This window comes from Numenius arquata, chromosome 19 (genome assembly GCF_964106895.1).
Source record: "Numenius arquata chromosome 19, bNumArq3.hap1.1, whole genome shotgun sequence".
Lineage (NCBI taxonomy): Eukaryota > Metazoa > Chordata > Aves > Charadriiformes > Scolopacidae > Numenius > Numenius arquata.
Genome location: NC_133594.1, coordinates 11,569,701 through 11,595,831, shown reverse-complemented (window position 1 = coordinate 11,595,831; position 26,131 = coordinate 11,569,701). Strand labels below are relative to the sequence as shown.

The 26,131-nt window shown below is 46.0% G+C and overlaps 1 protein-coding gene across 4 annotated transcripts in view; it reads left to right on the top strand.

Moving 5' to 3' along the window:
- The window catches only part of MAPKAP1 (MAPK associated protein 1), an 88,042-nt gene that overhangs the window by 38,094 nt on the left and 23,817 nt on the right, over positions 1 to 26,131 (top strand). For 3 of the 4 annotated variants that reach the window (XM_074161219.1, XM_074161217.1, XM_074161216.1), the window contains 2 exons: positions 6,934 to 7,043; positions 24,535 to 24,642. In XM_074161219.1, coding sequence (XP_074017320.1) covers positions 6,934 to 7,043; positions 24,535 to 24,642 — 218 coding nt within the window. The remainder of the gene's footprint in view (positions 1 to 6,933; positions 7,044 to 24,534; positions 24,643 to 26,131) is intronic. The other variant, XM_074161218.1, reaches the window with a different exon arrangement.

Below are 26,131 nucleotides of genomic sequence, written 5' to 3'. Positions count from 1 at the left end.
TCCGCTGTACCAGGCCACTGGAAAATAAAATATTCAACAGTATTTACAAATCAGTTACTCGAGGCAGACAGTGAGCTGTGCCGAGCTGGGGGCAGCGCTGTGGAGCCGGCGCAGGGAGGGAATGGAGCCGCCTTTGCCGGTCGCGTTGCAGGGTCCGGGTTTGGTTTGTGCTGGTTACGGTCGCGCAGCAGAGCCGGGCGACGGGCTGTTCCGTCTGTGGAAATGCAGAATATTTAGTTCCCTCCACCTGACTGAAGAACGCTCCATGTTTTAGCTGAGAGAGGGACTATCTCTTTCTCCCGCGTGCATTCCTCCACAGTCAATGCTGTTGCCACGAATTTGATTTTTTCAATTTTATGATTCTATGATTGTTTTATCTTCAAGATAATCCTGTGTTATCAAATATCCCCAGCAAAACTCCAGCAGGTGAATAGAACCTTCTATTCCCATTCCATGCCATCAGAAAAGATGACGAGTGCTTACTGCAGGCAGAGCAGTCAAGAAGCCTGAATCGTTAGAGGATTCTAAATTGTTGATGATTCCTCATCTGGAAAAAGTCCCCTTTCTGTCTCAGCTGGCTCCTCCCTCAATCCCCGTTGCCTGCACTCCCCATAAACAGGGGTTAGTAATTAAATGCAGTGACCAGGTGTGTCTCAGGTTTTGGAGGCTCGGGGGAGGTGGGAGTGGGGTTCCCGTGTGGAGCCCAGAGACCCCAGCAGGGTCCTGGCCGGGCCAGCACTTCTCTGCCCGGTGCCTGGGGCGGGATGAAGGTCCAGCTGCAAATCCTGCAAAAGAAATGGGAAATCCTTGGCTTTAACATAATTTGTGTTCGTGCCAGGACCTTCCTTCTGACTTGGGAAGTCCCGCTGATTAGAAATAGGACAACTGCATCATAAGAAGTTGTGCTTTTCTGAGAGGTTTTTTTCTGTGTCCACATGTTAATTTGAAATTGCTCGTGTTTCCTGTGTAGATAGTAACTCATAAATAGTTAGATTTAAATTGGAATTTTTAATGCGTCCCCTAGAATAGAGAATTACTTGATCATCACTTGATCAAAAGATTGTTACTACCGTGAGTTTAAATGAGCGTGCTGTCTTATTTTGGTAGGGTTTTGTTGTAAATTCTACGTCTTCCTTCCCTGTCATCCCACTAGTGCATGTAATTGTGGCTTTATATTTTGCATCTCTGTTTTTTGCTGCTCATGCTGAAGTATTTCAGCTGCTGCCGTGTCAGGCTTTTGACTTGTAATGTTTATTAATACTGAATCACTGTTGAAAAAAGTAGATGCTTCTGAGAGGCTTCACGAGGAAGCACAGTGTTTTATTTCAGATCTCACATCCTGCCCATTGGATGTATTTTCAGACGTTGTGCAGTTCCTGAGCTGACAGTTATGGAGCCTCGCCGGGGACCCCGCTTCAGCAGGACATGTTTGAGCAGAAACAGTTTGCAGAACTTCATACACTTAAGCTCCTGCCAAGGCAAACTCTGAGCCACTTGAGTTAGTTATAAATACCCAGTGGCGGTGGCTGGGAGTAGCCCACGGTGCATTTTATATTCCGAGCTGAATGTGAATGTCTTTGTGGCTGTATGGAGTAGTAAATAATTGAGTTTGATTAGGGAGAGGGACCTCATTATCCCCCCACCTGTGCCCAGCTGGTAGGGGAGGGTCGAAATGAAGCCATTAGCTGTCTCTCTTACTGGCATCTCAAAGAGCTCAAATACATCTGTGTCTTATTTTCTTTTCTGGCACAATCAGTCGAGCAAGCTAAGCAGGCATGACCGAATTTGGCAAGTTCCAAGGACTCTGGCAAAGTTACACAAGGAGAAGACGGAGGGCAGTCATTCTGGCTTCTAACTGCCCATTAGTCTAGCGAGTTATGTTTTTGGAAAATGTCTGTTGTGGAAAGCAGTACTTTGTCCAATGTCAAACCCGGCCTTCGCAAACAGCCCTCTCTGATGTGGAGGGCGATTTGTCAGGAGGAGTCAAACAAAGCCCTGCATTCATGTAAATGCAGGCTTCTCGAGATGGTGAAGTAATACCTGAAAGACTCTGAAGGAAGGTAGCTTAGAGTAAACCTGCACTATCAGTAGGGGTTTTTTTCCCTTGGAAATTTTATCATCACAACTTGACATACTCGATCTGATGGTGTTTCTAGGAGTTGTAGCTCGGCTGCCAGTTGGCACGTAGATGAGATCTGGCGCACAGTTCCTCTGCTCTCTAGCACTTTTTTCTGTTTTGATATTATGTTTAAATTGCTTTGACTATTATATATGTATTTTTCAAAGCAGCACCTCTGCTGTACCTGATAGATTAAGGTTTGAAACACTTTTAAAATATCAGGCTTTCATGGTATGTTTACAAATTCAATTCAAAGCTTTGAAACATGCTTTTTACTTAGATGACAGCAGCACTCCCCAAACGGCCTGCCCTCAGCTTTTGCAGGGGTGTCGGTAATCTGCAGAGGATGTTTTAGAATATTCATAAAATGCAAATTAATAAAAGGTCAATGTGGGTGCTGAAGTTAAGGCGGCGGCTCCCAGGACAGCGAATGGGGAGGGGTGGGACCCCCCGACAGGAGCCAGAGCAGGGAGCTGGCTCGTTAGATCTCTAACGATGGCTGGGAGTAGTGTCCAGACACAGGCAGTGGCTCCCGGGCGCACGGGGCTGTCCAGGGCTGAGATGCACAAAAGCGAGATCGTTTAGGCTCAGAATGAAAACCGCGGCTGGCGTAGTTATTCTGGTTCATATCACCGTGCACTTTATCTTAAAAATTGCCCAGCTTAAGTGCAGCACGTTGCGTCAACCGGGATTTTTAGTTGTAACTTTGACTCTGTGCTGATCAAGTGGAAATCGTTATTAGTCATTCACAGACACTTCCAGCCGTGCCAGCCATTTCTTGCATCAAGCTCTAAGTGCTAGAAATTCCACTTCAGTATTAAACAAAAAAAATAAAAAGAAAAATTTAAAACTCAAAAAAAAAAAAAATTGGTCCAGATCAGAAAGGCAGCTTTTGGAAAAGTTTGTTTCTCATTCAGAACAGAAGCCTTTTGTCCTTCGAGTGTTGGGTTTTTATTCTGTCACGGAAACGGAGCCCGTGGAGAGGAGGACACTGCCTGTTTCCGTGGCTTCCCCCCAGGCATCGCCCCGGCGTCAGCCCCACGAGCTCTCGCCTCTTCTCTTGTTTTCTTTTTCCTCTCCTGAACCTTGCCACCCTGGCTCCAGCGCCGAGGCTGTAAAAGAAGATGGAAAGCCAAGTTACCGCAGAATGATCACTATCATTAACATTCACGGGTGGTTCACTTATCATTCCTGACTGCACAGACATGGCAGCCGTTATGAAACGTCCACAGGTGTAGCACGATGATACATATTACATTGTGCCACAATGGATTTATGTATTCTGTAACAAAAGAAAAGTGTAATGAAAAAATACAGAAGGTAATCCTTTATTCCTCCACTGCACAATTTATCAGTAATGCCTGTGGATGATAAGTGCCAGGGATTTCCTTTGCTTGATTTAACCTTGTCACCCAGGTATGTTTTTGCAAAATGACAGAAAATACAAACTAAGGAATTTCTTTGGCTTCCAATTTGTAAGCAGCAGTTTTAATTGATTGAAGAGCATCTGCTTGTCTGTCCTGTTTTCTAGTGTGTTGACTTAAAATAAAGGTATCACACGTTAGCAGAGGAGGTTAAAACGTGTAATTTATAATCGTAATTAAGGATATGCTGGAATTAGGTTGAGTGAGGGCAGTTCATGCACATTATCGATGCGGAGCACAGCCGGGAGCTGGCACGGCGAGCCGGGGCGTGAGTCTCCTCCAGAAGAGCCTGGCCGTGCCGGTTCCTGTGGAGGCGGTGGCGGTAGATGGATGGATGGTGGCTGGGGGATGCAGAGCAGGGGGTGGCTTCAGCTCCGGGGACGGCGCGGGCTTCTCCTCTGCGCTCCGGTGCCACGCTGGGATCACCCTGGGGAGACGCAGAGGCTCTTTGGTCTGGGCTTAAATCCACCCTTGGCTCAGATTTGTGGCTTTACCAAGTGCTAAAATGTCATCACTGAGGTTCTGCGGGGTATGGTTGGAGAAGAGCATCGCTGTGGGCTCGGGGAAGGCAGGGTCCCGCGTCCGGACTGGGACGGGCCATTCAGCCCCGCTGGCTCCGCTCCAGAGCAAACATCCCAAAGTTTACAATGCGGGGTGCGCTTTACGTTTCACTGCTCTTGCCAAAGCCTCACTTACTGGAGAGCACACTAAATATAGTAAAACACAGAGGTTTTTCTTATTTTGCTTTGATCAGTAAAATAAACTTTTAAAGATTGTTCTGGGATGAGATCCAGCTTCTGAGGCAAAGAATGGCTGTGGCTCAGGCATGAGTTAGTAATAGAGTGTCAGGAACATCAGCCTGACAGTTCTCAGGCCAGCGGCCCGGCAGAGAGAATCCACCGAGCGGGATCAGCAGCAGCCCCCGCTCTTTCGCAGCTGAAGTGTCGGGAATCGAGAGACAATCTCCCGTTTTCGGGAGGTTCCGGGGAGGCGTTGGTGCCACCCCGCGCGGGGTCACCGGGGCTCGGCGGCCGCCGGCGGCTGGTCCGTGCTGCAGGTCCCGCTCCCTTTGTGGGGAAACACGCTGGAAAAACATTCCGTACTAAGGGGGAAAAAACCAAAATTGTGACTCCAGTCATTTTGGCCACAGGAGGTTTTGGAAGACTTTCTTCACCTTTGCTGGTTGTTTTTTTCTGCAGTATTTTAATTGCTTTTCCTGCAGTTTGGTTGCAGTTCTCTGGAAACCCCCTTTCTGTGTTGCTGGGCTTTATGTGAATTGCCTGCGGGCACCAGGCGGTGTTTGAACCGGTGTTCTGAGGGTAGGGTCCAGTGTGCAGGGCTTTTCTCGTAGCACTTCACTGACAAGTCGTGTCATTTCACTAAAAGGGCAAAGGTGGTTTCCTCTTTGTAATTACAGTATAATTGTATTAGAGGTTTTTCACTTCAAAAAATCCCCCGAATTCGGCTCAGCAGGTCCGTGTGGGAAGCGAGGTGGGCGAGCAAGAGCGGGCAGAGAGATGTGCGGTGCCCGTGCACGTTGGAGGGCTCCGTAGGAGCTCAAGGGACAATTTGCTCCTCAGGGAGGAGTTTGGGAAGGGCTCAGCTCGAGGTACGGAATCGGGAAGGGCTCTGGTCGCCGTAGGATGGTACTCAACACCCCGGAGCCCTCGGGCTGTGCCGAGGTGGCATCCTCACCGCTGCAGCAGGGGATGGCACTCCCTCATGTGGAGCAGTGGGCTCAGTTCTGCTCCTTCTGTGTTAAACACATGGCAGAAATCGAGAGGGAGAAAGTAGATGCATGAAAAGGTTGGGAATATTTGGTTGAAGACGAGTAAGATAGAGTTATAAATAATAAATGGTCTAGAGAACATAAATTTGGGGCTTTTAGGCAGTTTCATTTTGCCAGGAACAAAGGGAAGAGAGAATGAAATTCAGATGAGACTGACCCACCGCTGCTGGGGAGGAAATGCCGGGTTGGACCAGTGGCTTGTGGGGCGAGGAGCCCGAGGGGCCGGGGGTGCTCTGGCCAGAGCCATCCGCCCTGGCTGACAGCCCCACGGGGGTCTGCACTTTTGTAATGCACAAATGACACCCGGTTGTGGGTTTCTTGACCGTCTCTTCAAACTGTTCCTGCCACTCCGGGCAGACGGTGCTGAGTTGAAAAGCTGGGAGGGGGCGGGAGGGGAGGGGGTGTCCTGGCTGTCTGGTGGCTGCGGGACAGCCAGCCGGTGGCCAGCGTGTGCCCAGGCAGGGAGTTCTCTGGCCACCGCAGCCAGTGGCCGGGAGTGGGTGTTGGTGTATGGAGAGGGCTGGAGATGGCGTTTACTCATCGGGGCTGTGTCACAGCGGGGACGAGGGATGCCACTTCTGACGTGGTCTGAACTCCAACTGCTATTCCCAGCGCTTGTGTCTTAAAATGACATGTGATATTGTCTTGTTTTTAATGATGTAATTGTGCTGCTTGGATTGCTTTTGACTGCCAGTTGCTTTTAAAAATATTCCAGCTGTGATGTTCGTAGAGAGCTCTACTCCCTGATTAAAATTCCTGGTTGCCAGATCCAGAGCTCCTCCTCCTGCCTGGAGAGCTTTGCAGAGCGGTTTCCCGTCCCGGTGGGTGCCCGGCAGCTCGCACGCTCCCGCGCTGGCTGTCTGCAGTGACATCTACTGACACCAGCAGAGATCGACTGCCAGGGCTAAGGGGCAAAATTCACCGATGGATTAATCCAGTATCTCTCCTATCATATTGTCATCTTCTCTGCTCCCCCCGCGGTGCCACTTCCAGTGTTTGGCTGGGGGTATCGTCCGTAACCGTCCCCGTGCAGGGGGGGGGCTCTGCCCCGCTGTCCTAAACCTCCCCGGGGGATTTTGTGCCACGGTGCTCACAAAAGTGTGTCCAAAGAAAGCACCTTCCTTACATTTGAAATCACGCTGTAGGTCAGTAGCGCTGAAAAGCTGCTGTCACTGCTCCGAGGGTCGTTCTTCCCCTTCTCCTCAGTGATTTCGTACGTCTGCCCATCGGGACAGGCGTGAAAATGGCACTGCAAACGGTTTCTCTGGTGTGCGCTGGGAAACGCCGAGCAGATAGTTAATAATGAGTAGCTGAGGAGCTCCACGGGTACATTTGCTCATTTTTCTTTTTTAATGATGAACACAAATTCATCAAAAATAAAGATAAATTAGGAAAATCCTTACCCTGAATCCCAATCCATTCTCTCCGTTCTTGTCCCTGCCTTTCTAAGGGAGTTTGCTCAGTTTCTCCTTTTAACTTACTTTTGTAGCACAACTTTGTCCCTGTTGTGCTAACAACCCTTTGCTTGAAACTAACGCTAATTGCAGTGAGCTGCCTGGTGATGATTATTTTGTAAAAATGCATGTGCATCTGTCTTGCAGAAATGCTGCTCATGGATTCTCACTTATTCAGGTGGACAGTATGAAGGTCACCATGAAGGATATCTTACAAAAGGCCTTAAAGAGAAGGAAGGGATCACAGAGAGGCTCAGGTGGGTTATTTATCGTATTTTCTAGAGGGTAGGGTGTTTTTCCATGAGCATATTTTGTATCGCTTTGTAACTGTTGTGAAAGAAGCTCAATTTTTTCCAGTGGGGATTGTGATTTCCAGCACGGCTCGGCTGCGGTTCTGTGCCCAGGTTTGTGTTCTAGATGCTGGCAGAAAGCGGAGAGTGGAGGAGCTGCGTGGGGTTTGCTGCAGAGCCGTGCAGCCGTCGCTGCAAATATTTATGATAACAAAGCCATTTGCATTCCAGTCCCGCTAGCGGGAACGTGAGATGATGGGTGGAAGTACAGTAAGACCAGTCCTTGATGGAATTTGTATACTCTTAATTTATGTAAGAAAATTACGCTTAGTATGGTTTTAAATAATTTAAAGGATTCGTTGTTAGTTGTACAGAAAAAGAAAAATTTGCTTTCTGCAGTGTTGTCAAAATAGTACTTTTATAGTTAAGACATACCAACGTTTAAAAGGAGAAAATTTACAATACTTGCATTTATATTTTAAAGCAATGCTTTTCCAGAGTGTAAATATGCGTTCACATATATGTTAGTATATATATTTCAAAAGTATAAGGCTGAGAGATCTTTCCAGCAACAAGAAATAATTACTGTGAGAAATTGCACCGAGTCTTGTCACGCAACAAAGGAACTTTAATATAAACCTATCTATATACTAGGCAAAGATAAGGATCTTGTCTTTGTAAATGAATGAAACCTCCTTATATACCCTTAGTTTTAACTATGGGAAAAGAAAATAAACCCTGTTCTCTTTAGAAAAAGTAGTTCAGTGCAGTTTTTAAACGAGTGTATAATCTGTCATGGATTTAATTAGCTATCTTCAGATGAGAGCTGAAGTTTTAATAAAAGTTAGAAGAGATAACACAGTGAAGGACACGGATGAGCTGTCTCAAGGCCATATTCCAAGGGAACGATAAGAGCTGTAAAAAATGGCAGAGGAGAGCAATTGAATGAAGCAATGAAAATCTGATTCTCGTAAAAAAAAAAAAAAAAAAAAAAAAAAAAAAGGCCGGGGGCGGGGGGGAGAGAGATGCTGGTAGGGGTGGTTGTAGATGAGACCCGCCAGCGTCTGCAGCAATTTGGCCGCTGGCCAGGAGTCATTGTTCACCCTCGGCGGTGGCGGCTCCGTCCAGATGTGCCAACTGCACGCTCCGGCTTTTGCCAGCTGACTGCGCCGTTTGATAACCAGCTCTCTGGATGCCCATCACTGGCCGCAGAGATAGAATTAAATGATGATGATCTTCCCACAAGTTGGGAGAGGAAACAATGCATATAAATCTTGATTTCATCTCAGCGTGAGAAGTCTTTATCCATCATCACTCATAATGAACAAGTCGTTAGCTGCGATGAATGGTGTTCTGTTTTTTCAAACACCTCTTTTGTTCACTTTTTGGGTGACTTTTATTTATTTCCTGGGGTCAGATTTCTCTTCCCTGAAGGGAGGTGGCTAAAGGATTCACTTAGCTCAGTCTTTAAACTGCTTTCCTCCTTCCTGTAACAGATGTTTTGCTCTTTGCCCATTTGCAATTTGGTTTTGCTTTTATTTTGTTACTTTTGCTCAGTAGTTTAGAAATGGAACGGACCTGTCATTTGTTCCTTCAGCTGATACATTCATTTCTACTGTCTTGGCACTGCTGCTCAGAAACCTTGGTAGTAACAGGGTATATAAGCGTGTATATGTCATTTTGGGTTTTTTAATTATATAAGAAATCATTTAAATTTACTTTTTATAAATCATCCATGTGACATCACCTATTTGAGATATGACCATCATCCCTGCGGTGGATGTAACCACAGTAGAAGTCATGACTGAAAACCTTTTGGTAACTTATATTTACTTTTGAGCACGTAATTGGATTTCTTGAAATAGCCGGTGTTTGTTGCAGATTTCAGTTAAAGCTTGTGTTTAGATACGTCCAGAATTAGGCCCTGCAGTTGTAAACTTCATGAATTGGAGCCACTGTGAGAGGAATGATCACTTTAGGGAAAGGTTTCTGCTTGAAATCCCAAATTACTGAATTTCATAAATGAAATATTTAATTTTTGTTTTATTTTTTAAATGTTAGTTAGCACTCAATGCATTATTGAAATTGCCATGTAATACCATCACATGGTGAAGGGACTTTGCAGATTAGGCATTTCTGTATTAAATTGGTAAATCACAAATTAAACTTTTTTATTAAAATTATCTTCCCTTCTCCAAAAGCTGCCCTTATTCCCAGTTCCTTCCCTTACCCAAAACTGTGATTCATCAGTCAGCAGACTCTGGGGGGTCTTACCTGTCATCTCTAAACCGGCAGAGATTGGAGGCGTTGGGGCGGAGGGAGCCCCCTGCTCGCTGCCCGATGGTGGGCACAGGGGGGCTGGGGAGGGGAGTGGGGGAAGGCTTTGTCATCATTCTTCATCCACCACCAGGTTCTTCCTCTCTGGAGTGGATGTGCCCCGTGCTGTCACCGGGAGATGCACGGAGACATGGAATTTGAGATCAGACTGTCAGCGCGGCACCGTCCGGCCGCTGCGGCTCAGGGCGTTATTGAGGAGTGGATTTGGGTGTCAAAGTTCTGAATAAAAGATAAGGTGTAATTTAGGAAAAGCATTTCTTCTCATTCAGCAACGCTTCCTTTTAAGTTGATTGTTCTGATTTTTAAAAAGTACTTACCAAAAATAGGCTTAACGTGTTTATTTAAAGCTTTTGTAATAGTTTAATAGAACTGAAATGCCTGTGAACTTTTCTGTGCATTTTCAGTGTGTCTCCAGACCGGTCTTCACAGGACAAACGGATTTATTACATTTACAGCTTATGCTGTTTTCAGGTGCTTGTATAAGAAATTGCTTTCTGACCTATTTTCACCAGTGACTTACACGACATTTTCCAAATTGCTCCTATGTTTGTAGGAAAATGCAAACCTTTGTTGGCTGTTTTGGGTGAGGAAGAAATGGAAGCATTTGTGTGTGGTCAGGAAGGGTGTGTTCCAGCACGACCAGGGCTCAGGCACCAGACTCGTTTTCTCTAATTATTTTATTCAGCCCGTAGTCTGCAGTGTACAAATAGGTTTTTCAAGAAGCAGTTGGGTGGCAAGTTCCTGAAAATCCCCTCGTTGCGGTCACCTCCGTGAGTCGATGACCTTCGGAGCTTCTCTGTTTTCGACTTTTGTTGAAAAGCGCCGTTCCCACCCGTGCAGGCGCCAGCCCCTGCCTCCCTCCTGCTGACACCCAAAGCTCCTCCTGACGAACGGTCACAGGGAGCCCAGGTTTCCCCACGTTCTGGGTCAGCACGTGCACCCACGTTGGTGCAGCTGTAGCGTGAGCTACGCCTGTAAAAAATATCAGTGTGCTTATTTCAAAATCCCTTTTGTTGAAGAGACTAAAGCTGAGTAAAGACTTGTGACTGCAGTTTAACTGCAAGCCAAGGATTATTTGTTGCAGGAAGATACAGGTCAGTAGGAGGAGATAGAAGTGGGCTACGACCTCTGTTTCACAGGAAGCGGCATGGAAAAAATGGAAGCAATATTCGGATTGTGCCTGGCTCTATTTAGATCCTATGTCAGATAAAATTATTGCAAACTATTCAAGCTATTTCACATTCCTTGCGGTTTTCCTTTCTTAGTGTCACAAGGCTTTTGCCTCCCATGAACTCTGACCATTTTTAAATAATCATTTTTGAGTCAATCAACGGGAAATGCAGGTGGTGAAATAACCTGTGTGTGTGGGAGCGGGGAGAGTCGCGGCCCCGAAAGTGTTCATGGAGGACACGTTTGTCCGGAGCGGTGCTTTGGGAGCCCCGTGACCCGTCCCACCGCAGGGGATTAATGGGAATTCTGTATCATCTCCTGCCACAGCCCCAAATAACCAACTGGAAGAAGGAGACGGGGGTGGCTGCGAGTTAGGGAGAAGCCTGTAGCAACCAGTCGGTGCTGCATACTGGAGAAGATAAATCTGCAGAGGAAATTGTTGAGGCAGATGTTTAATTAGTTGGAGTCAGGCTGGATAAATCAGGATGGGAGCTGTCTGTGCAGATCTGCTGGTGAGCCTTCCTTTCTCTGGGCTGGTTTCATTGTCTTCAGCAACTAACTGTTCTTTTTGCTTAGGAAAGAAGCAGCAAAACCAGTCACATCACCTCTCTGTTATTGTAATGGATTCCCTTGTGTGCACTCATAAAATAGAAAATGTAATTGATGTTTTCCTATGGTAATGAAAAATAACTAAGTAGAATACTTTATCATCAATTTGTTTAACCTATTGCGTGCTCAGCAGCATGTATTGCACATGCATATTTTACGTGGGAGCTGGAAATAAAACACTCTTGGTTGCGGAATGAGCTCCCGGAGGAGCCTGGTCTCACCCAGCAACGGCCACCTCGAGGGAGGCTCGGTGGCATCTCTCGTGCGAGAGAGAATTTTCTCTCAAAGTAGCCAGAATGGGGGAGAAGGGGACTGAGGCCGGGGTGATCCCTGCCCACGGCCGCAGTTGGGGAGAAGAAAGCTGGAAGCTCCCTTCAGTGTCGTGGGGACCTTCTGTGCACACCCTGCTGGCCCGGGCAGTACTGCAGAGACCCCCTTGCAGAGACCCCCTTGTCCATGGGCAGCGTAAGGATTTGCTTGTATAAACTTGTGTGTCTAGATCTCTCTGGGAAGGGTTTGGCACATTGTGAGCGCTCAGCAGCTGAGGTTTAAATATACAGTTGGTCTGCAGTGTGGCAGTCTGCAGAAAGGGAGTCACAGTCTTGAAATCATGAGTGTGAGAACTTCTCCTTCTCCCTGAATTTATCAGTGAAAATGTCAGGTATGGTGCTGTCCGGATTTTGGACCAATACAATAATGGACTCTTGAAAAGCCTTTTTAGAAGGTGAGATTTGGGTGTTTTAGTACTTGGTACAATTCTGTTCTCTAGAAATCAGTAAGAATCTTAACTTCTAAAAAAGGTAGATACTGGGCATGCTTTTCAAATCCCACCCTCATGCTTTGCAAAGAAAGTTTTGTAGGTCGTGCGGAACATGTTGCATAACTGTAAAATAACATTTTGTGGTTTCCTTTACTGCTAAATGGTTTTCCTCCACAATCAATCCGGTGTGTATCTCTGCTGATCTTACTTTTACCAATACCTAGGTGTTACCGGGTTAGCCTAGAAATTTAGGTTATGGCAGATGCACATTTTAAATCCTACTTTTTAGGGAGGCGTTTGGTTGGACTAAGGAAAGCGCAGTTTTTCCAAGACGAAATCCAGAGCCCCTTATGCTCAGACACCGCAGCGCGGCTGAGACGGGTCTGACAGCAGCCCACAGTGCAGGAGGCACGGAGATCTTATCAGCCTTTTTATATCTGCACCAAAGCCTGCACCCAGTATTTTCTATAAAATACATTTGCATGGCTTACAGTTTCAAGAACATAAGAAAGATGATGACTTCATTCCTGATACTTTGTGTATCTTGATGCCATGGTGATTCTCAAATTAAATATGTGCAGGAACTATATGTACACTTGAAAGTTATCTTCCTCGCCTTTGAGCTGCCTCATCCCTTTTGCTCTTCAATAAATATATTCTCTGGGATGCCGGTTGCCTTTTCCTCCAGAGCTCGACTGGATGGACTATAAATACTAATGCAAAGTAAATAAGAATGCGGAGGGAACATGTACAGAGGCTTTGTTTTCAAACAAATTAAGCATTGATGTCAGTTTATAAAAACTGAATGTTCTTGGAAGGAAATGAGAGACAAAACTAAACAATGTAAAATGCTGAAATGTTCGAATCGTGCTGCCTGTCTCTGCTCCGTGTCGGCCCCTCTTCATTTGAAATTTCTTGTGAACAGAGAAGCCTTGTCTGATTAATCTTGTCTGATTTCAAGTAGAAATTCTTTGCAGGGTGAACATGCTACTGATTATTATTTAATAGCTGCTTCAAACTGCAAACAGCCCTGAACCAGAAATGCTCAATCCTTTTAAGAACAAACTGCTACACAAGTTTAATTGTTATAAACAATACCTTCTGCCAACATTTCACAGACATGACCTGTATTTTCCGTGGGTTAGAGTGAGAGTTATTAACTTAGTATTCTGTTCAGTTTGGAGAAAGACTAATACTTTTTCTATAAATGAAAACAGCTGCTTTACAATAACATTCAAGTCCCTAACAGCTGTCAACCAGTGCTTTTTGCATTCTTTAAAATGTGCAAAGTGACCAAAAATAGTCTAAAATAATCTTAGTGGTCTGGATAAGTGTATTATCTCACTGCCACAGGAAGCTGAATAATAAGGAAAGAGGAAAATTCAAGAAACAGAGGTAGGACATAAAAATAAAAGTCTCCATATCATATTTTAGTTCTCTCCAGCAAAATCAAAGGAATTAGAGCTGCAAAGGCCAGTTAAAATAATCCGTTCCATCACCAGGTACCTCGGAGCTGTGGAAAGCACCACAACCTATTACAAAGCCGTGCTTTGTAGCCATTTATTATTTCTGTATTTCAGATTTGCTCACACAGAGCTGTTAAGTTTCCTCCAGAATTTTGGGAACAGAAGCTCAAAATAGAGAGTGCTGCTGCAAACATGAGGCTCATCTCTGCTCAGGCAGAAACCAGGGCAAAGAAAATCCAGTTTGGTTCGAAAATCCACTTTCTAACAGAGCAGCCTCAGCACCACTTGGAACGTCAAGTTCCATATCTTAAACGTGCTTCTGAAACTGTTTATAAGCACGTTTTATTCAAAACTTACATGGGAGATAAGCAAGAACTACAATACAAAGATAGTATTTGTGTGAAAAAACACTTATTGCCAAGCCCCCCAGCCCAAGGGAAATCGCGCGGATGTCATAAGGCTGGAGGTTTTCCTGTTCCTGGAGAATCCCAGCAGTTGTGTTGGTAAACGTTGGTCTCCATGCTGTGGTGCCATGTTCGGTTTGTCTTGTTCCTGCCTGAGGGGGAGCCGAGGAGGAGCTGGCATTCCCAAGGGGCTGGATGGCTCCGCGTCCCCGAGTCCCCATGGCCAGGGTGGGACGCAGTGGTGGCTGCAGGCAGGGAGCTGGGGGCAGGACAGGAGCCGTTTACAACACACAGATGTGCTCCCTCCTGGACGGGTCGTCTTCAGTTGTGAGGGCAAATGATTTCTGTGGGTCCCTGGTGAATCTGGTGCCCAGAGCGAGGGGTCTGTCCCAGCCCCTCGGGGACGCCGGCTCTCCTTGGCACACAGAATGGATGCCTTGGAACCACATCTGAGACTCTGAACACGGAATCTGCTTCCTATCCCGTACACATCTCTGTTTTAATGTCTAAATTACTGAGAATTAGGTCTTTAAAGAAATGTAACGCTGTGACTTTTAAAAATATCCAGAACAGAACATAACTCTTGTAAGTTCCTAAACAGATTAAACTCCCTGGACTCTCATGTGCTGGTTGCCTTGAGATGACTGTTGGCGTTAATGAAAAATTTTCTTGTTATTCTCCAGCAATAAATGTTTTCCTTTCATCAGAAGGTTAAGACCCTGGTGCTGGGAGTCCCAAAAGGACCTTGCTCTGAGTCCGTGCTCTTGGCGGGAGCAGAGCCCCTCGGGGTGGGTGTCCCTACCCCCCTGGCTCAGGGAGGGTGTCCCTGTCCCCCCGGTACCCTTTGGAGCAGGGTGGTGGCTCTCCTTTCCAAGGGGGTGGATGTGTGTGGCAGGAGAAGACAAAGGATGTGGAAGAGTGCTAATTCTGAGCATCTTTCGGATGGTGCCTGCTCTCCCCGTTCATGGTGGGGGTTATCGGGGTGTTGGGAAGGGCAGGAGAGGAGGAACTCACGGGCTGTAGGTGTCGAGGGCAGGAAGGTACCATTGCCCTCCCTCCCGACGCCGGCTGGCGTGTGGGACGGCCCTGGGCACCGCGCTGGCACCGGGGACGGAGAATCCCAGTCGTGCTACTGGAGGAGCTGCAGGTCCCGGCTGGGCTCGACTTCTCCTCCCCACCTTGTAAGTGGCAGAATGGGACAAAGAAATGGCTGGAACTGTGTGTGTGTGTGTGTATTTTTATTGCATATATATATATTTATTTATATATACATAAAAAGGAGAATTAGGAAGATAAAGGAAACTATGTAAAACCACAGCCCTGTGATTGTGGCATTTTTAAGAGGTGACCCACAATTAGAATAAACTGCCATTAAAGTATGATACTGTCATTGAATGATGGAAACTGAGGAGTTTAAATTTAAAAGTAAATATGTTAGAGTGGGCGATGCATATGTTTGCTCTGACTCTTAAGGAGATGGAAGCCCCAGCATCTGTGACAGTGAAAAGCCAATTAATTTGTATTTCCGTGTGTTTACAAGCAGGGTTTTCTGCTTAATGGTAGTTTTGAGTTTCTTTGGCTTTCAGTGTTTTGTTTTGGATAATTATAGCATCCCTGCAGAGTCTTCTGCCTGCGGTTACGAATGGCTTTACCTGGAAATACTTCAGAAATCCTGGTTTTCCTTGCATTAAGCTGTTTATATTACCAGGATTTAACTTAACGTCAATATTTGTAGATCCTTGGTCAAGACTCTCCTGCTTGCTGCCCCCCTCTCACCAAAGAGTAGTAGAAAAGGGGTAAGTGAGACGTGTAGCCCCCGTTGTCCCTGCGGTGCCGGAGCCACTGTCCTGTCCCATGGTCACTCCTCGAGGGGCTTCCCGAACCCCCCTCTCGGCACCCTCTGCCCCACGTTCCCTGTGCTGGGCTCTGCTGCGCTGCGAGGGGAAGGGAAGGATTGCTCCCTTCTTATTCCTGTGGCATTTTCCTCAGCAGGGCTGGGGTAGGTGCAGCGTGATCCCCTCTGTGCCGGGGAGGGGTGACAGAGGCTGCTTGAAGTGATTTCCTTCTGCCTCCAAACGCCGTCTCCGCTTTGCAGCGGCAGTGATTTATTCCAGCCAGCCCTCTCTCGCCAGCCTGCTGATGCTGAGCAGGCACCGACGTGGCGGGGGCACGGGGATGCTGGCGAGCGAGGAACAGCTCACCCCAAATAAAGTTTGCGAATAGTTTGTCAGAATGGAAATAGCTTGTTAGTGCGGTGCGTTTGGGCTGATGGGGTTCTGGACATCAGCCGGAACGGCTGAGGAGAATTCTTCATGCCTGGCCTCTGAAATGAAAGTGAAATATTGAACTGAGTCTATTTTAGAGCCGTTGGTATTGAAATCATACATTTATTGGTTTTTCTGGATTGGTAATAAAGCTGTAATTTATGTGACATTTTAAATTCTACAGTTCAGTGTTTGGATGACGGAGACTTTTTTGTTTATTTTACCCGCTGTGAAGGAAGAAGGCACTGCTGTGCTCCGGGTGCCTTCCCAGGGCTCTCTCCCTCCGGCCAGCATTGTGTGATGCCCGAGATCCCCCGTCCGGGGGGCTGTATTGCCCCCTTCTGCAGTGCCATTGCTCACCCCCATAACGGGGGAAAGCACCGTTCTTTCTCCATAAACCAGTTACGTAGAACCTCGCGTTGATCCGCGTCCCCCGTGACCACCCGAGCGGGGGCCGCAGGGCGCTCACACCGGGGCAGGGTGTTCCTGCCAGAGCCCATCGCTGCTGGCCCCGACGCCGTCTCTTAAATTTGTGATTTAAAAAAAATAAATCTGTGTATTGTATTTCTGCCATAGGTACGTTATAGATCAAACACGATGATTTCTTTCTCCTTTCAGCTTTATTTAGAGCTATATATTGCTAATGCAAAAAGAATAAAAGTCTATAGTAGCAATTAAGTAAAGCACTTGGGTTAATATTCTGCAAAGCCTGGTTTGATGCTGGTTGTGCTGCATTTCTGTTTTCTATTTTTGTACAAAAAAGCAATACATAAATGAAGTGTTTGTTTTTAGGGGGCTTTTGACTAAATTCTTTAATTTCACTGGCTGTCAAGGTAGTGTTAAGTAAAATGGGTTTGAACTGCTGTAGTTTTTGTGTACTGGACTAGATGTCAGAAACCTTTGCCATCACTGGAAATTCTGTCACTCTGGATTTACTATCTGTTTCCCACAGCTGAATTCTTAAGCAGTGTGATTTAACACCTTGGCTCTCCATCAGCCGGTCCTGGCATTTATTTGAATGCATTACACCACTGGTTTCCATAAACTATTTTACAATTGTTTCATATAAATGACTGTTTATTTCTACAAAAACCATCTGTATTTCTGCGGAGAGCAGCAGATAACTGTATGTAAAATTCAGTAATGTCACAACAGTGTAAGTTAAGAAAAAACAGATTGGACTAAAAAAAAAAGTCTCGTGCTTGTGCATAATGTTAAAAGTTTGTTTTCACTATTTAAATATCTTTATTTATTAACCAGTATTTGCATTTGTAATGATAAAATCTTTATTCCACTTCAGAGGTGTTGAGGGGCTTTGGGGATTTTTAACAGATAAACAGATTTAAGACGTCCTCCTAGCAGTAGGATTTGAGATGTAAACATTCTGGCTTTACAGCTATTTCCTCTCAAACTGTTTACATATTTTCTGTTGTTTTATTGTCATTGCCAAGCACACAATGGAATCCTTGCCCCTTCTGTCATCTTCTCAGAAAAAATCTACAGAAGGAGGCCTGAGACCTCTCTCTGTTCCCAGTTTCTGTGCTCTCCACAGTGTATCGATCCCTCTCCTCCTCCTGTCCTCTCCTGTTCATCATCCTCACCCAGGGCCATCTTCTCACCCAGTGCCATCTCCTCTCCCAGTGTCATCATCCTCTCCCAGTGCCATCTCCTCACCCAGGACCATCTCCTCACCGCACGTCCTCTCCTCGCCCAGGACCATCTCCTCACCCCGGACCACCTCCTCACCCCGTGTCCTCTCCTTGCCCAGTGCCATCTCCCACCCTGGGCCGGGCTGGGACTGGGGGACACTGCTCTCCTCCCATCCCCTGCCGAGGATGATGCCGTGCCGCGGTTCCCCTGCTCCCAGCCAGCACCCAAGGAGCACCCACACTGCGCTATTTTAATTCCTCCATATGCTGCCCATGTGCTGGCAGAGGGAAAGCTGGAATCCAGTAGTCTTACACTTAGCGCGACTGATACTTTCTGACAGACTATTTGAAATGATAGAAATACATAAACCTCCTCTTTTTTATGACCTTGTAATAGCTGCAACATATTTCCAGCAAATATTTTCTATAGCAATAATAAAAAAGTGATAACAAAAAAATAAATATAAATATAGTTTAAACTCAGAAGAAATCACACTTTCAAAACCTAGGGTTGGAGCAGTGAAGCAATAAATCATGTATCCTTGTGAAAGGAGAAACTTGAAATAGGAAAGTACCACAGGCATCAGCATTAAATGTTTATCAACTGTTTTCTTTTGACTACTTTCCCGTCTTACTTCTGTACATAGAGAGAGCCTGAAACGTAGCTCATGGTCACTTGTGCTTATTTGCTGCCTGCCTGGCATCTGCCGCCTCGGCTCTTGGGCCGTGACTGCCCGACTGTCTTTATATTTCTGATTTCTCGTGCGTTATTTTGGAATCACAGCCACACGCGGCTCCAGGTCCCGCGTTTCCTCCCCATCAGCGCGAGTTGGTGTGACATGTCCTCGGTTGTCTGAGGAGCTGAGCCAAGAGGGAAGTTTTAGAACTGACCCAGGAGCGGTAACAAAGCACCACGAGCAGAGGGGGGTCACTGGGAGATTTGGGAGAGGTCGGATCCGAAGATGCTGTGCCCTTAAATCCGATGTATGGTGTGTTGCTCGTCTCTGCTGCTCTCTCCGGTGTGGGTGCTGCAAGTGTTTGTTGAAGGAATTCAAGGAGAAACCAGCATCCCTTGGCTTAATAACCAGGCAAACCGCGAAACTGTAAATGAAATTGTAGCAGAGAGCAGAATTAATAGATGACATATGGACAAACGCGATGGGAAAAAAATCAGCGCAGCTTTTGTAGAGCAGGTTGTGCCTCAGAAAGCGGGGAGCAGCCTTTGAGGAAGCCAGGGACCATCTGAATAAGGGTGGTGTGTTTTATAGAGCATGCTTAGATTTCCAAAAAAGATTTGACAAAGGCTCATAAAGCAATTAAGCTGTCACAGGATGAGAAGGAGGATCCTCACATGGATTAATAATTGATTAAAAGACAGGAAACAAAGAATAGGAATAATGGCCCTGCGTTATTAGTAACTAGGTTACTGGTGGAGTTCCAGTGGAACTGGTGGAACCTGCATTGTTCCCGTAATGTGGGGCATGGAAAAGGATGTGAATGCTGATGTGACAAAATGTGCTGTTGATACAAAAGAGGTAAGAATAGTGCAAATAAAAGCTGTCTGTGAAGCACTGCAGAGGTATCGCACAATGCTGAGTGACAGGACAATAAAACCAGAGCGGGAATTCAGTGTCAATGAGTGCAAAATAATATACATGGTGAAAAGCAGCCCTAACTATATGTATACAATGATGGGCTCTAATTACCTTCCATCAGTCAAGAAAAGTATCCTGGAGTCGTGGTGGGGAGTTCTCTGAACGGTTGGGCTCGGTGCTTGGGAGCAGTCAGAAGGACCAATTGAACATCAGGAATTGGGAAGGGAGAAGGGAACAGACCAGAGGGCATTGCCGTGCACCTCCATAAATCACCCTGTGCCCACATCTTAATTGTTTGTATTTCATCTCAAAAAGAATAATACAGAAGTGAAAAGTTACAGGAATGGATGAGCGCAAAAATGGATCAGGCGTGTGAAACGAGGAGTAGATGCTCAGGAGGGGAGGTCTTCCCTGGTGTGGCAAAGACAGGACTGGGCACAGAAGTCTGTGAGGTGCGTGGGGGGGAGACGGTCGATGGGGAGGGGTTTATCGCAGTTGTTCATAAGACAGGAACTGTCTGCCCCAAAAGCGGTGGCAGCAAAGGCTTTTTGAAACAAAAGGGAGTTCTTTTTCTCACACAGTGCAATAAATTCTGGAGGTCAATGCTATGGAAATCAGAAATTCCAAAGTGTTTTGAACAAATGCAGGGACCATAAATGGAGCAGAAACAGCTGACAGGGAGCATAACTGGAACTGGGGCTTTTGTGAGAATTATAGGAGCTCTTGAGAGAGGCAAAGATAAGGGATAAATAGGACGTAGCGGTGTGTTCTGTTGCAGACTAACACTGCAAAATACAGGTTCAGTTTTAAACAATTTGGGTTTTTTTGTTTATACTGGTCTGTTTAGGTTTTACAACTCCACAAACATTAAATATTGAGGTAAGTCTTTCTATAATCCTTTTTTTACCCTATTAACTAGTTTGGAGATGGGGTTTGTTTGGGGTTTTGTTTAAAGCTTCATTCTCTTTTTAAGTGTTAGTGTTTGTTTATTGTGCAGATTCAACCCCTGACCGTGGTATTCTTCATTGCTATTGAAAGTTAATGGGGGAAAAATTGCATTCCAAACATTTGAACCTGTAGTAGCCATGGCTGAACTTAGTTGATCTCTGGTGATCGGTTCAATTTAGTTACGATTTTTAGCCATTAGGCTGGGGCTGAATGATGGTGATTTGGTTGAGGCCAAATGTCTGTAGAAAATTGGCTGTTTGATAAGAGCCCTGTTATCAGAGGGGGATACTTTCTCATTTACATTTAGATGAGTATTGATTATTTATTTACTCAGAGAAGTGAGATTCGTTCCCAATCTTATCTCTCTCGTCTCTGCGTGTCAGCAGAAAGAGAGATAGAGCTCCTGACATCAGCCCAAGATAACAGCACTTTGTAGTGAAGATAAAAGTTGGAATGGGCCTTTTTCTGGTCTTGACTGAAAGGATAAGTTTTAAAAATTAGAACTGATGGGTCGTGCTTTCAAAACCCCATTCTGAAGGCTTTGCAGCTTAAATGGCAACAGAATTGGTTTGTTGTTATGCGGATGGCCATTCGCCTTTTGTAAGAGAGCCACTTAATTTGATTATGCGGTGGGATCCTTCCTGGGGCACCTTCGTATGGCCCAGGAAGGCTGTGGTGTAGGATTGAGGTTCTTTCCTTGTTTGCAAATCCTGATAAAGCTTCCTCTGTGTGAAGGGGTATCTTGAAATAATGCAGGGCGGTGGGTATCTGTAGGCAGCAGCCATGGGGTGGGTGGTTAAATGGAGATTTTAGGTGGTTAAATGGGGATTTTAGCAGAAGGGACGTGTGTTATGGAGGGTCAGCTCCGCCGGCGAGGGGTGCGAGCAGCTCCAGGGGTGCAGAGCAGCTCGGTCCGTCCATCTGTCCAGGTTAGCCCCGTTCCTCTGTGGCTGCTGGTCTGTCCGTACACCAGAACAGGATTTAGAGGAGACAAATTGCTGGTAGTATTTGCAGGGGTGGGGGTTAGGCACCCGCTCCTGCCTGCCAACGCTTCAGCAGTGGCGTGGCCCAAGAATGGAGAAGACCTGGTGCCTCAGGCCAGGTCTGGTGGAGAAGAGCCCCAGCTCTCCTGGCCTCCGTGGGGGCCTGGGGTGCCCCTGGGACCCCCAACAAACCTCTGCCAGTTGGTGAACAAGAGTTTGCTTGAGGGCCTTCCACCGTTGTGAGGGTCATTTCAGACCCCTGCCTTGGTTCCCTCCTTCCTCTCCAGACACATGGACTCTTGGTCCTCCAGCCCTGCTCACTTTAACCCAACAACAGTTTCTCTCTCTCCAAGTATTTGTGGCAAAATGACAGCACTAGAACAGGGGTTGGTGTTTGTTAGCTTTGTCTTCTGGGTTTTTTGCCCTGGTAACTGCCATGTTACCGTTCTTGCTCCCAGCCTGGTGGTGGGATATGGCTCCCATGGTGTCCTCTCCCCGAGCAGTGCGGGAGCCCTGGCTGCAGCCCTGACCCCATGCGGGACGTGCTCGAGCTGCTGTCCCCACTGACGGTGGGGACGTTCCGCTCGGGTCACGGGCCAGGACCACTCCGGGCCAGGATTTTCAAGGTTTATTTTACAACTGTGTGGAGCATTTGCATCAGATTACAGAAATCCATAAAATCCAGGTTTGGTATTACCACTTGAAATTTTGTTGAAATTCCCAGAGCAGTAGTCCGTTAGGACACCATTAAATTACTCAATATTTCTGCTACAATGACGTCATTTGAACCTGTGAGAGAAGTCTGGTAGTAAAACTCTTCCACAGAATCAGCCTAACGTTTCTCATCTGTCGTGGTCAAGTAAACGTGTACAGATATTTAAAATACACTATTTAAGAGTAGATACTGTCTAAATATCTATTTACACTTTTTAATGAATTTAATAGCATTTTCTGTTGTAAAGGAGTTATTCATATGGAAGGTTGCCTGGGTTTCTGATCTGTAGCTCTGTTTTCATTGCTGATTTTAAATGTTTTGGGGTGGGAGTGGGAGAGATGAAGAGCCAGGGAGCTGGGACGTGGTGGTGGGCGCTGGCGTCAGCAGGTCCCGGTGATGGTGGGCGGAGGGGCCGGAGGAACAGTTGGAGTTACAGATTTGGGAGCAGGTACTGAGAACACCGAGATTCTGATGGGAACCAGCGGTTCTGCTGGCTCTGTCACTGCTGGGTGTCCTTCAGCGTCCGGATGGAATTTGGGAACCCGTGGAAGGTTCTTACAAATGGACAACCCAAGCAGGTTTTGCTGTCACTGCTTCTGTTTTTAAGCATATACCAGTTTTTAAATACAAATTGATTTACCGCTTTGATATTTGTTTCAATTCAGTGTATTTTGCTTCTGCCTAGCAAGCCAGGCCTCTGTTTATTTAATTTATTTCAAATTTTTAATCGCATTTCCAGTAGCCGGGAGAGGAGGAGCGATGGTGCTGTATCTCTTTTCCTTTCTGTTGTCTGTTCCCGTACGAGATGTCGCTGCTGGTTCGCCAGCTCTTGGCCCAGCCACACGTGCCGTTGGTGGTTGTGCTGGGCAGGGGGGAGCGGTTGGGCTGCCCCCTCCGTGGCCGGCAAAGAGCCCGGCTCTGTGTCTGCTCGGAGCCACCGGGAATAAGGGGGATCCATTTTACAGAGAAATAGCGGTCCACTTCGGGAGCAGAAGGCGCTCGGGCCGTGCGGTGAGCGCTTCACGCGGCTTCTGGGGAGACGAAATGAGAAGCCGTAATTGAAATTCTGCTGTAGTAAATTTAAAATTAATTGGCTAACAAATTCCATTTCTTAGGCATGCCATCCGAGGCTAAAGTACTTAATTTTTTTATATGTTTTAAATATTTCATCATATACTATCATAATTCAAAGTCAGGAAACATTCAGAAATATTTTAAGTACTGATAAAGAGGGAATAGATTTCGTTATTTCATTTGTAGTTATTTTGCTGCATTAGGACCTGGTTAAAGGTGCTTTGCATCACTTAAATTTTTTCAGGTATCTATTTAGCCTTATTTTACCAGATTGCACAGAAATTACCCAGCTGAGAACGGTGTGTGCTCTTGGGTGGGAGCGGGAGCGGAGCTCAGCCCTGCGCTGCCTGGGGCGGCCCCCGCCACCTCCCGCCCTCGGAAGGGACTTTTCTCCTGCCCGGGGTCCCATGAGGAATTTGGCTTCCCTGAGTCACCCCCTCCACCCCATCACGTCCTCTCCCACCTGCTGTTCAGACAGAGCCTTCACCCAGAATTATATTACTGTGTTCTTTTGTGTTCCAGTTAAGGCATATAGTTTAAGGATCATTCAACTAAAAGATTATTTTTTTTTAAAGTGGCCTAATTTTTGTAAAACCAATTTTTTATTAGATTTTCTGTAGTTGGAAAAAAGTTTTTTAAGTAGCATCATCTTTTCTTCAGGAATCTGGTTTGAGGAGAAGGAAGTTGGTACCTGAATCTTGCAGATCTACGGTTAAATGCAGTCTATCTGAAAATAATTAATTTGAAGCAGCAGCATCTGTACATGCTCATGTTTGATGCAGTTCAATGTTAAGAGTGTTCAGGTCTCTGGGAAAAAGATAAAATCCGCCCCTCGGTGACCCTTTCTGCTCCTTGCAGCCGTTTTGCTGCCGGGCGATGTCAGACCCGGGAGGGGGTCCCCACCCCACGCGTCACAAGAATCCCCACCCCGCGCCTTTCGAGAAATGCAGAGGTGGAAAGAGCCAAATCAGGTGTCACGGAGCTGATTTCCAGGACAAAACCCAGTTCGTAAAAGAAGGGTCACGTTCCTTCCCTGATATTTCTGGTATAAGAGAGCCACAGGGAGGGCAGAGCAAGGGGGAGCAAACACCTGGTGCTTTTTCACACCGGGAAAGATGCCCAGATAATGTGGTGTAGATACCCACCAGGGCTGAGCTGATGCTTCTCACAACAGGCAATGCCCCCGTCTTGCAGCACGGTCAGGGTATTTAATACAGGCCCATCTGGTGCAGGAATAATTCAGAATATTGGACAGAAGCGTGTCGGCAGCGTTACAGGCAGCTGAGCCTGACCCCAGTGTGTCTTTCCTTGCGCACCATCCTCCACCCTTTTGTGACAGGGCCCTTCCCGTTGGCAAAGATCTTTGAAACATGAACATCTACCTGCCTTCCTTCCAGGGTACAAGTAATCTCATGATAGTTGAACGTGATAAGCCATCACTTTGTTAGAAAACAGATGATTTTACAAGTTACTTTATGTTTCAGGTCCTCAGTATCGGCTGGAGAAGCAGAGTGAACCTAATGTCCCAGTAGATTTAGACTGTACCTTGGAGAGCCAGAGCACTTTGGAATTCTGCCTTGTCCGGGAGAACAGTATGTTTCCCCTTTTCACTTTTGCTCTTGTAAATTGCTTAAACTCACATAAGTTATGTATTTTGGATACAAGCTGTACTGTCTGGGCAAGTAAGTTTTGACGAGACTCTCTTTCCTGAGGCACTTCTCAGTTGTGCCAAAACAATATTCCAGAGGGAAGTGATGGATTTCATACCTTCTAGTAAATAGTCTGCATCCTGTTTATCACTTCATGATTAATCTTCTTCTGTTAAACTCTGCTCTGTAAAGTTATGACCAACCCTGAAAAACACTAGAAATATGAAACTTTTTCTGTTGCAGACTTTGCTCAGTGACTGAAGTGATTGTTCCGCGGTGTATTTTGCCATGTCAATATGGCTGTTAGAGATGCTGATTTTTTTTCTAGTAAAATTTAAAGCAATTAACCATGCAGATATAACTAGAGCGCTATGATGATTTTTAAAGTGCTGGACAAATAATCTTCTCTCCAGCTATGCTCACATATTTTTATTCTGTTACTGTTTTAATGGTCCTAATAGTATTTCCTAATTTATTTCGTTGCAAGGAATTATATGAAACTTTTAAAAAAAGACATTTAACATTGATTTCTGTTTGTCCTCCGTAGCATTTTTGGTCTGTCCTTCGTTCTTTCTAACAGTCATGCTCTCAGTTTTGGGTTTTTTTAATTCCATTTTAATTCAGCTGTAAAAGTGTTGCTTGTGCTAATGAGGAAACCACCATTCGTGCTCTCTGCCAAGACCACGCTCAGGGTGTTTGCTGCAAACAATCACAGTAAGCGCCTGTTTCAAGTAGTAGAAGAGTTTTTTCTTTCTTTACATGGATTAGACCTTTCCAATTTATGCTTTTTGGCTATAGCGGTTCATATTTTACTGTAGACTGACAGCAGGGCAGCCCCCAGGTACCTCCTAGTTCCAGGGGGGGTGGGAGAGTACTCCCGTAGAAGGACCGGGAGAGGTGGGACGCAGCTGCCCGGAGCTCCCTGGTGGGACGTCAGCGCTGGAGCTGAGATCAGGCACTCTCAGTTTTGGCTGCTGTTCCCCGTAGAGTGGGACTTGCTCCCAAAATATTCTTGATGCTCCTCGTTCATTTCTTCACAAAATGGTTCAGAGAAACTGTAGGAGAGCAGGCGGCAGCAGGGGTGCTGTGCCTGAGGAAATGCAGCAATTTTAACCTCGCTAATCAAGTTGCACTCTTCCACAAGCCAGAATTCCCTGACGTCTGCATCCTGGCCATTATTTTTGTATTGATTTTTAATCTATGAAAAGATGCATACTAGTCAGACTTTCATAGGTTTTGCATGTTTTGATCAAAAATAACATTTTTTAATCCAGGCTATGTAATTAAAAGTATATTGTATATACTGCATTTTTAATGTATTTCCATCTTTTGTGGAGGAATCCATGCTGTGGCTGGTCACTCTGTCTACTGATGCTCTTAGCTCTCACCAGTGACCAGGTTCAGGTTGCACCATTGCTTTAACAGTAAATCT